Genomic DNA, 14922 nt, shown 5'->3' with positions numbered 1-14922 from the left:
CCCTTAAATGTTCAATATTCTATTTTCCTGTCGACCAGTGAATAATTTATAATATATAGGTTGTATTTTACTTTCTTTTTAAAATTTAATCTTTATTGTATTTTGTCCATTATCATTTAGTCCGCTTGTAACCCCCACCCCCCAGCAATTACTGCAGTGTTGTCCGTGTCCATGAGTCCTTTTTCCTTTTGCTCAATCCCTCCATCCCTTACCCTCCTCCCCACTCCTCACAGCTGTCATCCTGCTCTCCATCTATGAGGCTGTTTCCATTTTCCTTGTTAGTTCTGTTTGTTCATTAGATTCCCCATATGAGTGAAATCATATGGTATTTCTTTTTCCTCTAGCTTATTTTACTTAGCATAATGTTTTCCAGGTCCATCTATACTGTCGCAGAGGATAAAATTTTCTTCTTTTTTACAGCCAGGTAGTATTCCGTTGTATAAATATCTCATAGTTGTTTTATCCACTCAACTACTAATGAACACTTGGGCTGCTTCCATATCTTGGCAATTGTAAATAACGTTGCCATGAACACAGGGGTTCTCACGTTCTTTCGAATTAGTGTTATGGGTTCCTTCGGATATATTCCCAGATGTGGGATAGCTGTGTTGAAAGGCAGATCCATTTTTAATTTTTTGAGGTATCTCGATACTGCTTTCCACAGTAGTTATACCAATCTACATTCCCACCAACAGTGCAAAAAGATTCCCCTTTCTCCACATCCTCTGTAGCACTTGTTTGCTGATTTACTGATGATAGGCATTCTGACAGGTCTGAGATAATACCTCATTGTGGTTTCAATTTGCATTTCTCTTGATTATTAGTGACATTGAGCATATTTTCATATGTCTGTTGACCATCTATATGTCCTCTTTGGAGAAGCGTCTGTTCAGGTTCTTTGTCCGGTTTTTAATTGGCTTGTTTGTTTTTTGGTGTTGAGTTTTATAAGTTCTTATAAACTTTGGGTATTAACCCCTTATCAGATGTATCAGCAAATGTGTTCTCCCATTCATCCCACAGGTTGTCTTTTTATTTTGTTTGTGGTTTCCTTTGCTGTGCAAAAGCATTTTAGTTTGATGTAGTCCCCTTTGTTTATTTTTGCTTTTGTTTCCCTTGCCTGAGGAAATATATATGATAAAATACTGCTATGAGCAATGTCCAAGACTTTGCTGCCTATGTTTTCTTCTGCAGCTTTTATGGTTTCAGGTCTAACATTTAAGTCTTTGATCCATTTTGAATTTTTTCTTGTGTGTGGTGTAAGAAAGTGGTCTAGTTTCATTTTTCTACACATATTGGTCCAATTTTCCCAACACTATTTATTGAATTACCTATCTTTAGCCCATTGTGTGTGCTTGTTTCCTCTGTTGAATATTGACTGACTATAAAGGTATGGATTTATTTCTGGCTCTCTATTCTATTCCATTGATCTGTGTGTCTGTTTTTATGCCAGTATCAAGCTGTTTTGATTACTATGACCTTATAGTACAGTTTGATATTCAGTAGTGTGATTCCTCCAACTTTGTTCTTCTTTCTCAAGATCGCTGTTGCTATATGGGGCCTTTGTGGTTCCATATAATTTTAAAAAATATTTGTTCTAGTTCTGTGAAGTATGTCATTGGAATCTTGATAGGAATTGCATTGAATCTATAGATTGCTTTGGGTAGTATGGACATCTTAATGATGTTGATTCTTCACATCCATGAACATGGTATTGTGCTTCCACTTATTTGTATCTTCTTCAGTTTCTTTCCTCAGTGTCTTATAATTTTCTGAATATAACTCTTTTACATACTTGGTTAGATTTATTCCTAGGTATTTTATTCTTTTTGTAGCAATTGTGAATGGGATTGTTTTCTTAATTTCTATTTGTTAGTTCATTATTGGCATATAAAAATGCAGCTGATTTTTTTATATTAATTTTGTATACTGATACTTTGCTGAATTTATTTATCAGTTGTAGTCATTTCTTGGTGGAACCTTTGGGGTTCTCTATGTACAGTATCATGTCATATGTAAATAAAGATAATTTTGCTTCTTCCTTTCCAATTTGGATGCCTTTTATTTTTTCTTCTTGTCTGATTGCTGTGGCTAGGACTTCCAGTACTATGTTAAATAAAGGAGATGAAAGCCGATATCCCTGTCTTTATCCCAATCTTAAGGGGAGCACTTGTAGTTTTTGCCCATTGAGTATAATGTTGGCAGTGGGTTTTTCATTATGACCTTTATTATGTTTAGGTATGTTCCCTCTATTCCCACTTTGCTGAGAGTTTTTATCATAAATGGTAGCTGGATTTTATTAAATGCTTTTTCTGTATCTATTGATATTAACATGTGGTTTTTATCCTTCATTTTGTTTATGTGGTGACTCACATTTATTGATTTGTGAATATTGTACCAATCTTGCATTCCTGGAATAAATCCCACTTGATCATGGTGTATGATCACTTGGATGCATTACTGTATTTGGTTTGCTATTATTTTGTCAAGGATCTTAGCATCTAAGTTCATCAGGCATATTCGCCTATGATTTTTTTTTGTAGTGTCTTTATCTGTTTTTCAAAAATGTTTATTTTATTGATTACACTATTACAGTTGTTCCATTTTTTTCCTCCCCTTTATTCCCCTCTGCCCTGCATACCCCCTCCCACTAGCATTCCCCCTGCCCCACTTGGCCAGAAGTCCTGGAGTCCCTTTATCTGGTTTTGGAATTAGAATAATGCTGGCCCCTTAAAATGAGCTTGGGAGGCTTACTTCCTCTTGAATGTTTTGAAATAGTTTGAGAAGGATAGGTATTAGTTCTTCTCAGAATGTTTGGTAAAATTCATCTGTGAAGCCATCTGGTCCAGGGCTTTTATTTGTTGGGAGTTTTTGATTGCTGTTTTAGTTTAATTATTCTAATCTGTCTGTTAAGAGTGTGTCTGATTATTCCTGATTTAGTTTTGGAAGATTGTATATTTTTAGGGGTTTATCCATTTTGTGCATGTTTTCCAGTTTGATGGTATATATAGTCGTTCATAATATTTTCTTAAATCCTTTGTATTTCTTTGGTGTCAGTTGTTATTTCTCCTCTTTCGTTCCTGATTTTATTTATTTGTGTCCTTTTTTTTTTCTTTATGAGCTTGGTATAGGGTTGTCAGTCTTGTTTATCTTTTCAAAGAACCAGCTCTTGGATTCATTAATCTTTTGTATCATTTTTTTATATTCTATTTTGTTTATTTCTGCTATGATTTTTTATTATTTCCTTTCTTCTGCTCACTTCAGGCTTTGTTGTTCATTTTCAAGTTCCTTTAAGTGTAAGATTAGATTGTTTACCTGAGCTTTTTTTCTTTTTTTTTTTTTTTTTGAGATAGGCTTGTAATGCTATGAATTTCCCTCCTGGGATTGCTTTCCCTGTGTCCCACAGATTTTGGATTGTTGTGTCCTCATTTTCATTTGTTTCATAGTATCTTGTGATTTCTTCCTTGATCTCATTGTTAACCCATTCATTATTCAATAATATCTTATTTAGCTTCCATGACTTTGCATGTTTTTGAATGCTCTTATGATTGATTTCTACTTTCATAGCATTGTGGTCAGAGAAGATGCTTGATATGATATCAGTCTTCTGAAATTTATTGAGACTTGTGTCCTAACATGTGTTCTATCCTAGAAAGTGTTCTGTGTGCATTGGAAAAGTATGTATATTTTCCTTTGGGGTAAAATGGCCTGAAGATAATAATTAAATCCATTTGATCTAGTGTGTTATTTAAGGGTGCTGTCTCCTTGTATTGATTTTCTGCCTGGAAGATTATCCATTGAAGTCATTGGGGTGTTAAAATCCCTGACTATGCCTGTACTTCTGCCGATCTCTCCCTTCATGTTTATCAAGATTTGCTTCACATATTTAGGTGCTATGTTGGGTATGTAAATGTTTACTGGGGTTATATCATCTTGTTGGATTGTGGCCTTTATCATTATGTAGTGTCCTTCTTTATCTCTTACTATATAGCTTTGATTTTAAAGTCTGTTTTGTTACATGTATTGCTACAAGTATTGCTACCCCAGCTTTCTTTTCCTTTCCATCTGCATTTTTCTATACTTTTACTTTCAGTGTGTGTGTATCTTTCAATATGAGATGGGTCTCATGGAGGCAACATATATATGGGTCTTATTTTCTTGTCCATTTAGCTACCCTATGTTTTTTGGTTGTAGCATTTAAGACATTTACATTTAATATGATTATTCATAGATAATGTATTTAGTGCCAAGTTATTGTTAGACTCTTTTCCTCTGTTTCCTTTTTTCTTTTACTTCTTTCTTCTTCTTCTCCCTCTTCCTCCTCTTCTTAGCCCTTTAACATTTGTTGCAGTACCGCTTTGGTCTTAACAAATTCCTTCAGTTTTTTCTTGTCTGAGGAGCTCCTGATTTCTCCTTTGATTTAAATGATAGCCTTGCTAGGTGAAGTAGCCTTGGTTGTAGGTCCTTGCTTTTCAGCACCTTGAATATCTCATTCCACTCCCTCTGGCCTGAAATGTTTCTGTTGAGTAATCACGTGACAGTCTAAATAGTGCTCCCTTGTATGTAACTACCTGCTTTTCTCTTGCAGCTTTTAGTATTCTCTCCTTGTGTTTAAGCCTGGTCATTTTAATTATGATGTGTCTCAATGTAGGCCTCTTTGAGTCCATCTTGTTTGGGACTCTCTGAGCTGCCTGGACTTGTGTGTCTTTTTCCTTCACCATATTAGGGAAGTTTGGGGTCATTATTTCTTCAGATAGGTTCTTGATCCCTTGCTTGCACTCATCTTCTGTATCTCCATGATATGGGGGTTGTTATGCTTTGTGTTGTCCCAAAGGTTTCTTAAGGTCTTCTCATTTTTTTTAATTCTTTTTTCTTTTTGCTCTCTGCTCTCTGATTTTTTTCTACCTTTTCTTCCAAATTAATGATTCCTTCCTCTTCTTAATCTAACCTTCTGTTTATTCCTTCCAATGTATTATTTATTTTAGAATTGTATTCTATATTTCTGACACTTTTTTAGTGTTTTTATGCCTTTTTTTCATGCTGTTGAGTATCCTTATAATCACTACTCTAAATTCTGTCTTACAAATCTCTTGCCTTAATTTCATTTGTCTCTCCTTCCTGAGAATTCTCTTGTTCTTTTATTTTGGGTCTGTTTCTTTGTCTTCCCGTTTTGGGTGTATCTTTGTATTTGTTTCTATGTATTACATAGAGACTTTGCTGAAACTCTGCTGTAGGCCTTTGTTCGATGCTGCTTGTGACTGGCCCTGGTCAACCAGTTTAAAATTATCAGCCATCCACAGCATGTGGCTTCCTCTGCTGGGCTTGGGTGTTTGCAGAAAGAACCAGGCTGTGCACCACCGTAGTCTTTTATGAACAAAGGGTACTGGAGAGGGTCAGGTGAAGTCTCACGGAGCTCCCAGATATTCAATTTAGTTATTAAACTAATCAGTGATATAGCCTCCAGCTTAAGCTCCAGGGTGGGGCAGAGTAATTCCTGGGACTGGGGCTATTGCTTCCCCTCAGGCTGATGCCTTTTGGAGAGGAGTGCTCTGCCTCAGAAAGACCGTTTCTGTAATTCAGGGAATGACTCAGCACAGGGATACTGGTGGCTGTTCCTTCAGTTCTCTCCCTAGAGCCACCAGCCTCAGACTCTCCTCAAGCTCCTCTAGTCCCCTCTGCCCTCCCTCTGCTGGAGCCTTGGGTAAGGGGCTGCAAATGAAATGTTGTGTGTTGACCATTTAAGAGGCTCTCTTGAGTCTCCATCTGTCTCTCCTTGGCAGACAAAAATGCTGCTCCTTTTCACAGCTGGATGTTATCTGGGTTTCTTTCTGGCTCTGTTGGTATAGACTGGGGAGCCTAGCTTGGGGTGTAGACCCCACACTTTTCAGGTGGAACCCCCAGCTCCTGAAATGTCTCTCCGGAACTTCAGCTGCTGCTCAGGGTAGCCCAGCCAACCCTATTGCATCTCCTCCACACTCTTTACCAGTCTTGTTGTGGGGAACTGGTTTTTTTCTGTCTGTCAGTGACTTCTCTTCAGCTAGTGTTCAATTCCTTATTCAGGATGATTTCTATACATTTTAGTTGTAATTCCAGATTGGTCCTTGGAGTTCATTAGTATAGCTTTCACTTACTCCTCTGCCATCTTGTATCTCTCTCATGTATTTTATCTTTTAAAAGCTCTTATAAGGTCATATTAATGTGGCATTGCTTCTGTGCCTTGCTTCTACTGTTTGAGCTGCATGGGGATGTTTTTTGTGGCTCATCATTCCTGGCTTCTCTGTTTGAGCCAAATAGAACCCTCCACAGCTTTTTTTTTTTTTTTTTTTTAAGATTTTATTTATTTATTTTTAGAGAGGGAAAGGAGGGAGAGAGAGAGAGAAACATCAATGTGCGGTTGCTGGGGGTCATGGCCTGCAACCCAGGCATGTACCCCGACTGGGAATCGAACCTGCGACACTTTGGTTCACAGCCCGCGCTCAATCCGCTGAGCTACGCCAGCCAGGGCTCCCTCCACAGCTTTTCATCTTGAAGTCTGTTCCACTATGCATTTGGAGCTAATTACTAAAGCATCTAAAAGTATTGTGGTGTAGTGGATATACTGTCTGCATTCATTGATAGGACAGCAGCCTTGAAAATTATTGCTGTGTGTCATTTGAATTCTTTATTGTCTTATTTACATGGAATATAGTCTACAATAGTGTTAATTCTTTTTAATAACCTTCCAACTTTAACCCAATGAATTATGTATAACTTACTGTAAATATTCTCTTGGTAAAGGTTATGTGATATTGGGCACATTATAACTATAATATGATGCTCATTATTGATTGGAAATTTATTTAAACTCACTGATAAAATTAATTAAGAACAACTTTTATGATTTAATGTCTCCTTTGCTTTTTTCCCACCTGTAAAACAGGAAATGGAACAGACAAGAAGTGCTGTGGATGAGGACCGGAAAATGTATCTCCAAGCTGCTATAGTTCGCATCATGAAAGCACGAAAAGTACTTCGGCATAATGCCCTTATTCAAGAGGTAAAGTGGGGAATATCCTCAAAGGTTCTTACAAATGTTTCTTTGTAAAGATAGCACAGAAATAATATGATTCGCAAATACTGTAAAGAAATGCTTAATTCATTACTTAATGGGAACAGACCTCATTTATAATTTCAGTATTAAGTTCAGATTTGCTTTGGCTTGACTTTAGAGGTATAAATTTCACCAATTTATTGAGTCTTTTCTCCAGTTATTGAAGAAAGTTGACCACATCAAATATTCACTCCATAAATATATTAATGTGTACAGTGTGATATTGCTGTGCTTGTCACTGAGGGTTTAATGTAGAGCAAAGCAAGCTGTGGTTCCTGCCCTTTTGGAGTTTACACTCTAATAGGGAAGAAATACATTATTGAAATAATATGCAAGTATATGTAAAGTTACAATAGCATGTACTATAAAAAGGTATACAATACTGTGAGAATGTACATAAAGTCTTAAGGCATATTGGGAAAAGCTTTCTTGAGAAAGGGTTACTTAAACTAAGAGCTGAAAGTTGAGTAGCAGTTAAATGAAAGCTTCAGAGTGTGGGTATTTAGGTAGATTAATTGGTTTATAGTTTAATGTAGTTATCTGTGAACGTTAGATCTTGCTATATATGTTTTCTGCATTTTAATTCCTTCACAACATAAATATTAGGCTTTTTCCTGGCTTTGCATAAAAAATTATTTTTGGTCATTATATCAAAATTGACTTAATTCTCCCTCTCTCCTTATGCACTGCTGAGTTTAAAACTTTTAGTATTGTTAATACACTCACTCACTTGACATATCATGTGTATTCATTTAGGATGAATTTATTCAGCTTACTATAATTAATTACATAATTTTGAGTATATTTTCCTATATGGCTTAGATATGCTTGATGAAACCTCAATAAATATGAGACACTTTTATAGCTGGTTGTTTAAAATTATTTATAATTGATTAATTGGCAGTAGTTTGACACCCATGTCTCTCTTACAGGTGATTAGCCAGTCAAGAGCTAGGTTTAACCCTAGTATCAGCATGATTAAGAAGTGTATTGAAGTGCTGATAGACAAACAGTACATTGAACGCAGCCAGGCTTCAGCAGATGAATACAGTTACGTAGCGTGATGTTGCTGTCCTCCTGTGTGGGTGTGAGAGGATCATTGCCATCACCATTTGGTGTGTTCCTGTGGGGAAAAAAAGCAGGCCTGTGCCTCCATAATTTGGTCATTCGGCAGCCCCTGTTTTCCTGCTGTTTACAACATCACCAGTGCCACGTCATGAGCATCAGAGAAAATGCCTAGAGATATTTCAAGCTCATGTCATTATGACATTTCTTAAAACTTTATTGAAGAATGAGTGAAGTATTGCTGAAATGTGGAAATTTGGTTGGGTACCATGCTTTTTCTCCCCTTCACGTTTGCAGTTGATGTGTTTTTTTTAATGTATCTTAAAGGACATAAAATAAAAAACTTAAATATTGTAATATGACAGATAACCTAATAATTGTATCTACATTAAATGACAAACATGATATTGCTGCTTGTCAAATAAAAAATAAAGAAATAGAATGCCTTTTTTATGTGGATGGAGTATCACACTAAATATATATTAATGTTCATGAGTCATCAAAGCAGTAAATGCTGCTTTAGTTGCTTTTTATCTGAATGGTTTAACTCACTTGTACTCCTACTTAAATCCTACTGAAAAATGTCAATTATTGTTTTTGAGTGCATAAAAATGCATTCAGCATAAAGAATGTTTTCTTTTTAAGGATTGGGACTACACTGTATATAAGCATCTTGAATATTGAGGATTTAATTCCTTCAGGAGTTTCTGGTGATGTACTATATACCACAGAGATGTAGTCTGAGGGAATATGTGGTGACTTCAAGTCTGGCATAAGAAAGAGCCTTCATCCAAAAATGATCTTCTGTTTTCATAATGAATTAATTCTAACATAGACTAATGCCCTATCTCTCTTGCTTTCCCCTCTACTTTCCCCTCCACTTTTCACAGGTGTAGGTGATCCTGTGACACCAGTCTGTTCCCTTGTACACCTGCCTACTTAAGACCCTTACACTTCTCTGATATTTCCATGCTAGATTCACTCATAAGTCACAGCTATGCCTAGCAATGCATAACCTTAACAACTTTAGAAAAATCTGTATGTTGCATTATACCAAGTGCCACTTAAATAGACATGAAATTCCATTATTTTGTTTATTATACATATAAACAGCCAGTATTAGAATACTCTGGTCTATTATATTTATTATCTATTTAAACTATCTTCCCAACCACCACAACACACACACACACACAGAGTTTTTTAAGCTAAATCTTTTAAAGCATATTCCCACATGAATCACTTCACTTACAATACTTTAGTGTATATCTCTTAACGGATTAGGCTTTAACAAAATAATAAAAACAAATCGCTTTTACAGTTGGTTTGTTTGACTGCACTTTTTCTAACTCATGTCTCTTCAGTGGTTAAAAATCTCCTGAGCTTATAATGACTTATATATTGTATATTTCATTGTACCTTTCTTCCTAGAGAGGAAATAATGGCAAACTGTGTAATACTGTACATTGCACTGTCAAAAAGCAAACCTTTGTTTTAATAACTTGTTGATAAAGTTTTCCAAATTGGTTCCTTTTTTTCTTAAATATTTATAAATGTTAAATCAAGCCTTAGCCTAGTATCTGTCAAGAAAATACAGGGTGGGGCAAAAATAAGGTTACAGTTGTTTATATGGAAAAGAACAATTAATAACTAATAATATAAGAATAAATTATTTCATGTACTCATAACTGTAAGCCTGCTTTTGCCCCACCCTGTATATTATATTGGAAAATGGGCAAAGTATTTGTGCTGAAGTCTATGAAAATGGCTGGTGAGTTTTCCTCGCATCTTTTTCCCATTTTATCTGAAAGGAAATATATTTAAGATATGCATGTGCATGAGTAAAGAAGAGGCCAGACCCATTTAACCAATCTACCAGCCCAAAAGGGAGCAGCGATCAGAGTGAATTTTAGACCTTGCCTCAGCCTCCTGAAATCCTTACTGCAGGAGATCTGAGCACACAGCCCAGAGTAGGCTGTACGCCTTGTGCTTATGGGCAGGAACAGTCAGAGATTTAAAAAGGGAAGAAGAGGAAGGAGAGGAGAGGGTTCTCTGCTTTATCTCAGAATAACAAAAATAATGTGAGTAAAATTTGCAGAGGTTTTAACAAGTACATTAGCACTGAGGTAGTTAGTGTGAGTGAGTCTGCAATGCGTTTTACAGCTAGTACAGCTCTTGTCAGCCATCCGTCCTTCCCCTTTGAAACCAGGAATGTTAACTGCTCCTGGAAGTACAGACTTGTTCTAGGGTTTAGTCCAATATTGTATGACAATTTGCTTTAATACAAACAAAAGAATAGACAGTCTGGGATTTTTTTTTTACTTTTATGTATAATTTAGTATATCTATAGGATTTTGTAACCTGTGTAGTCTGCAGTGCTATAAAAGTCCTGTTAATTTTTAAGCTTTGTTAAGTGTAGACTGTGGCAGGTGCTTCTATGTATGTTATTTCATTTGATCTTTAGATAATCTTTTTAACTAGGCAGTGTTCCTGCTGTTACTGACCTGAAACAGGTCCAGCTCCTTGATAGGTGTGAGCCAAAATAACCCTCCAAGTTAATTCTGTTAGTAGGAAATTTATTGCAGGCCAGGGAGCAGGGAGTGCACTGGGGATCATTGCCTGAACAGTGCCTCCTCCAGAACCAAAAACAATGTGCTATTACAGAGCTCCTTGCTACATAAAGAAAATGGCAGTGTACTCCACTGTGGGTGGAGAGTTTAGTGTCATAATAGGGTATAATGCCAAAGGTTAATGTCATTCAGTGGTCCTGTGGTCTGGGGCAAGTTTCTTATCTTTACCTTCTGGCACTGAAGGAAAATATCTTTGGCAAACTTTGTTAGTACTCAATCAGTAACCAAGCTTAGCGAGTGTTTAGGTCATTACGTAGGTTTTCTTCTAGTCTTTAAAACCCTTTTAAAGGGTTTTCTACCTGTACCAGGTAGGAAGGCTACACTGCCTTTCATAGATGAGGAAACTGTCAAAGAGTTTTCTAGGAGTCACTGCCAGAAACTGCAGATCCTGAATTTAATCTCAGTCAAAGCTGTGCTAATAGTCTGTATATAGTGCAGTTTATAAGATAGATGGAAATAACTTCAATAGCTTTTGCTGACTTAAGGAAAAATTTCTGGTTAAACAATTTGTGATAATAAACACTCATTCTTTGTTTCTTCGGATACCTATTTAAGATGTAGATGAACATGGTTAAGTGACTTGGCTCACAGCAGATTCGTGGCAAAGGGTACTTATGAATATAATAGTTTACATGTACAACTATAGAGCAGTTTCAAGTGTATATACTTAATGCAAACAAACCAGTTTTCAGTTAAAAATTTTTGAGCTATATGTTAGGGTGGTTGGTGACACAGGCTATGAAAGAATTCACAGAGAAGAAAGTGTAGAGAATAAAGCTTTAGTTACTCTCCAAGAAAGGGGAGGGGCATGGTGTGGAGAGATACATCACCCTTGAGGGGTAGGGGCTTTGAACTTTTATTGGATTATAATTGGATTAAAAAGGGTGAGGGGGTGCTGTTGTATGGCCTGTGGGCTGTTGGGGCGTTTTGAGGAGGCTACAGTTTGTTCCATTGTTATTTTCTGCATGTGGCTATAGGGAGCAGTTAGTTCTTTTCTTGCTTCCAGTCATTTCCAGTCCTGGGGACAAACTCAGAAGAGTAAAATTGCAGTCATGTTTAACAAGGTTATCAGCCTGCTAGGCAAATGGTGCCACAGTAACAAATGGGGGTGGCTTTGTCCTTAGTAATGGATAATGTATTGAGCTCTTAATTTTTGGTTCCTAGGGAAAAGCCTTGATTGAGCAAGGTCAAAGTAAAGATGGGAACTTTTAAAATACTAGTCCTGCCCTGGCCAGGTGGCTCAGTTGGCTGGAGTGTCGTCTGAACACCAAAAGATTGTGGGTTCAATTCCCAGTGTGAGGGCACATACCTAGGTTGTGGGTTCATACCTAGGTTGTGGGTTCAAGCCCCTGTCCGGACGCATACAGGAGGTAAGTGATGAATGTTTCTTTCTCACATTGATGTTTTCTCTCCCCCTCCCCTTCCTCTCTAAAATCAGTAAGCATATCCTCAGGTGAAGAGATAGATATATATATCTATATATTTCATAAAAGAGCAGTTGTACATGGCCTTAGCTGAGTGGAAATTAACATGGAGAAGCCAACTAATTGAAGGTTGATATATTCATCAAACATTTTTAAGGCTGAAGTAATTAGGCAGTCCTTATAGGACAAAACTGATAGGCTAGAATTCATTAAAGTTAGGATTTACTGATGAGAAGTAATTTTCATATGCAGTGATCACACTATCTAAGGTAATTGTAAGGTTTTTCCTTCTCCAGCCCTCCATCTGTAATCACGCAATTCACCTTTTGTCATTTAGCATATGTTTACTGGTGCCTGTGTATTGTGGGTACAGTAACTGCAGTAATTGGCCAGAACCGTAAGGTCTGTGCCCATGTGAAGTTTTTAAACTTGTCTCAGTCATAAATGTGTCATTCCAAGGGTCAGCACTTGTGAAGGGAAATCCTAGGTACTCTGGGAGGGTTGCATAAGGGAAATTAAAGGGGCAGAAAATGAAGGTAGGAGAGCATATTTTAAACAGGAGTAACAGTGAAGATGTCAGGTAAGAAGTAGCAGCCGGAACCTAAGAATCAAAGGAACAGCATGACTGAATTACACAGATTTTAAGCAGGGAACTTATACTAAGCAGGGAAGAAGAAGTATTGGTAAGTTTTCTTAGGTGATGGGTGATTGAATATTCACTTTTTAATTCTTTAGAGTGTACATATTTATATATTTTTCCTTTGGTGTTTGTGAACTATTTTATAGTATTTGCAAGTTTTAGTGGAAAATGGATAACCTGCATTAGGGTGAAGAATAGAACTCTAGATGCTAATGATGGATAGACCTTGGGAGAAGGTAAGCAGTTTACATGAGTGGCAGTGGTGATCTCTAGAGAAGTAAAGTAGATAAAATTGACACAGCTTAATAATGGGTTGGAGTGGAATGGATTGGATGAGTGTGTGAGGGGGGAACCCTGGGACAGGACGAGGATGGAGAAGGTGCATATGGTCTTGGTTGTAGACATCTTGGGCATTTGACCTGCTTTTCAGATAGTTGAGTGGAGTGGGCAGATCAGTCTCTGCTGCATGGGAGCTCTGATCCTGAATCTTCTAAAGTAATTCATAGAAGTTTTTTAATCCATCTCATTGCTCTCATTAACACTCATGGCTTAATATCCAGGTTAAATGTGGCTAGAAAGTAACCAACATTTAGCACATGAATGTATTACATGGGTTTTTAAGTAATAAACACAAGGATGGAAAGATTGAGAGTATTTGGTTTATAAAAGCTCTAGGATTTGGCTGACTTCTTAGAACTTGAGTGGATGTCTTTGCCACCCCACCTTGAGGCAAGGAAACATTTAAGAAGTCAGGTAAAGGACCCAAACAGAAGCCTGCCATTTGATTATCTCATATTCACAAATCTTTGTTACCTGTTGGTTGAGCACTGTCCTTGAGGGAGAAATACATTATTTGGGTTTTGTATTTTCCTGACAAGTTTAACAATATCATTTTTTTTCCAGCAAAAAGGGAACCTTTGGAAATCAACTTGGAAAGAACTGGAATAAGAAAGGAAAGGTTTTAAAAAGGTTTTTGTTCGTTATCATTTCCCTTTTCCCTATTGTTAGTAACTTACTATTTATAGTTAGAGTAACTGAGAATTGCAGCCAGTGTTGAAGTTAGCACTCCTGGGGAGGGGGTAAAGTTCTTGGGTTGCTAATTTTTTCCTGTATGGCCAGATTGATATTTTTCTTGGCAGAGCTTTGGCATTGCAGGAAAAGGATGTGAGTTTTCTGTGGCTTTTATTACCAGCCGAGTTTACGTATCAGCTAGCTCACGGGAGTGCTCTCAACATAGCTGCAATCCTATGCTGAGAGCCTCGGCTCCTTCAAGTGGGTGATTTTATCTGTCTTCTAGGGAAGAAAAGACGGATGTGGAAAGCAAAGATAAACTTTTAGCCAAAATAAGCTGGTTTAGGGTAAACTTTAGTAGAACATCTGCCCCAAGGAGGTCAGTGAAATAACAGAAGTACTCTGGCATTAAAGGAAAAGCTGAGTGCTGACTAGAAACAAAACAAAAAGCTGTTGTATCATTTAGTTTATATACAGCTGAAGTGACTAAATTCAAATCAATACTCTGCTATGAAGTAAATATCTGAGGTTCCTTGTTCAGATTGTACATTTTTAAATGACCATCTCTAAATGTTGACAAGAAAGATGAGGACCTCCAGCCACTTGGTAAGTGGAATATGGAATGGAACTATGAGGTACAAGAAATCCAGAAGCTGCATGCCCTCTCTACTTGTCAACTATGTGCTTGACCCTGGTTGGGGCTACCCTCTCCACTGCTCCATGCTGCAAGGAAGGGAGGCACTCAGTGAGGATGAGGTGTCCGGAGACTAACACCTCACTTTGCTGTTCTCCCCACAGGCAGTGGCCTATGTCTAAACAAGGCTTCAGTTTGCGTTCCTTAAGAGGCTGCACATTTAGGAGTGCAACCTTGTAACGTAACCTGTATCTGCAGCCTAGCATACCTAGCAGACACTTTTATTATGAATTCATAACTTTGCTTAGATTAACCTGTAAACCCATTTAGATCACCCTAGTCATTAGGAGATTTATGTAACCATATCCTGTAACTTGCTAAGAGTTTACAGAAGGTCTGAGACTTAATTGGTTGAACTTCCTTTCATACTT

At 37.2% G+C, this 14922-nt stretch overlaps 1 protein-coding gene across 4 annotated transcripts in view; it reads left to right on the top strand.

The window, feature by feature from the left end:
- The window catches only part of CUL2 (cullin 2), a 109236-nt gene extending 99540 nt beyond the window's left edge, over positions 1-9696 (top strand). For all 4 annotated transcript variants that reach the window (XM_045820387.1, XM_045820386.1, XM_045820384.1 and 1 more), the window contains 2 exons: positions 6917-7033; positions 8020-9696. In XM_045820387.1, the coding sequence (XP_045676343.1) occupies positions 6917-7033; positions 8020-8151 (249 nt within the window). In that variant the 3' untranslated portion in view covers positions 8152-9696. The remainder of the gene's footprint in view (positions 1-6916; positions 7034-8019) is intronic.
- The last annotated feature ends 5226 nt before the right edge of the window (positions 9697-14922 follow it).

This window comes from Phyllostomus hastatus, unplaced genomic scaffold (assembly GCF_019186645.2).
Source record: "Phyllostomus hastatus isolate PE091 unplaced genomic scaffold, TTU_PhHast_1.1 phas_scaffold_39, whole genome shotgun sequence".
NCBI classification, from domain to species: Eukaryota; Metazoa; Chordata; class Mammalia; order Chiroptera; family Phyllostomidae; genus Phyllostomus; species Phyllostomus hastatus.
Note: the sequence above shows the minus strand (reverse complement) of the source record. Positions and strands in the feature narration are given on the sequence as shown.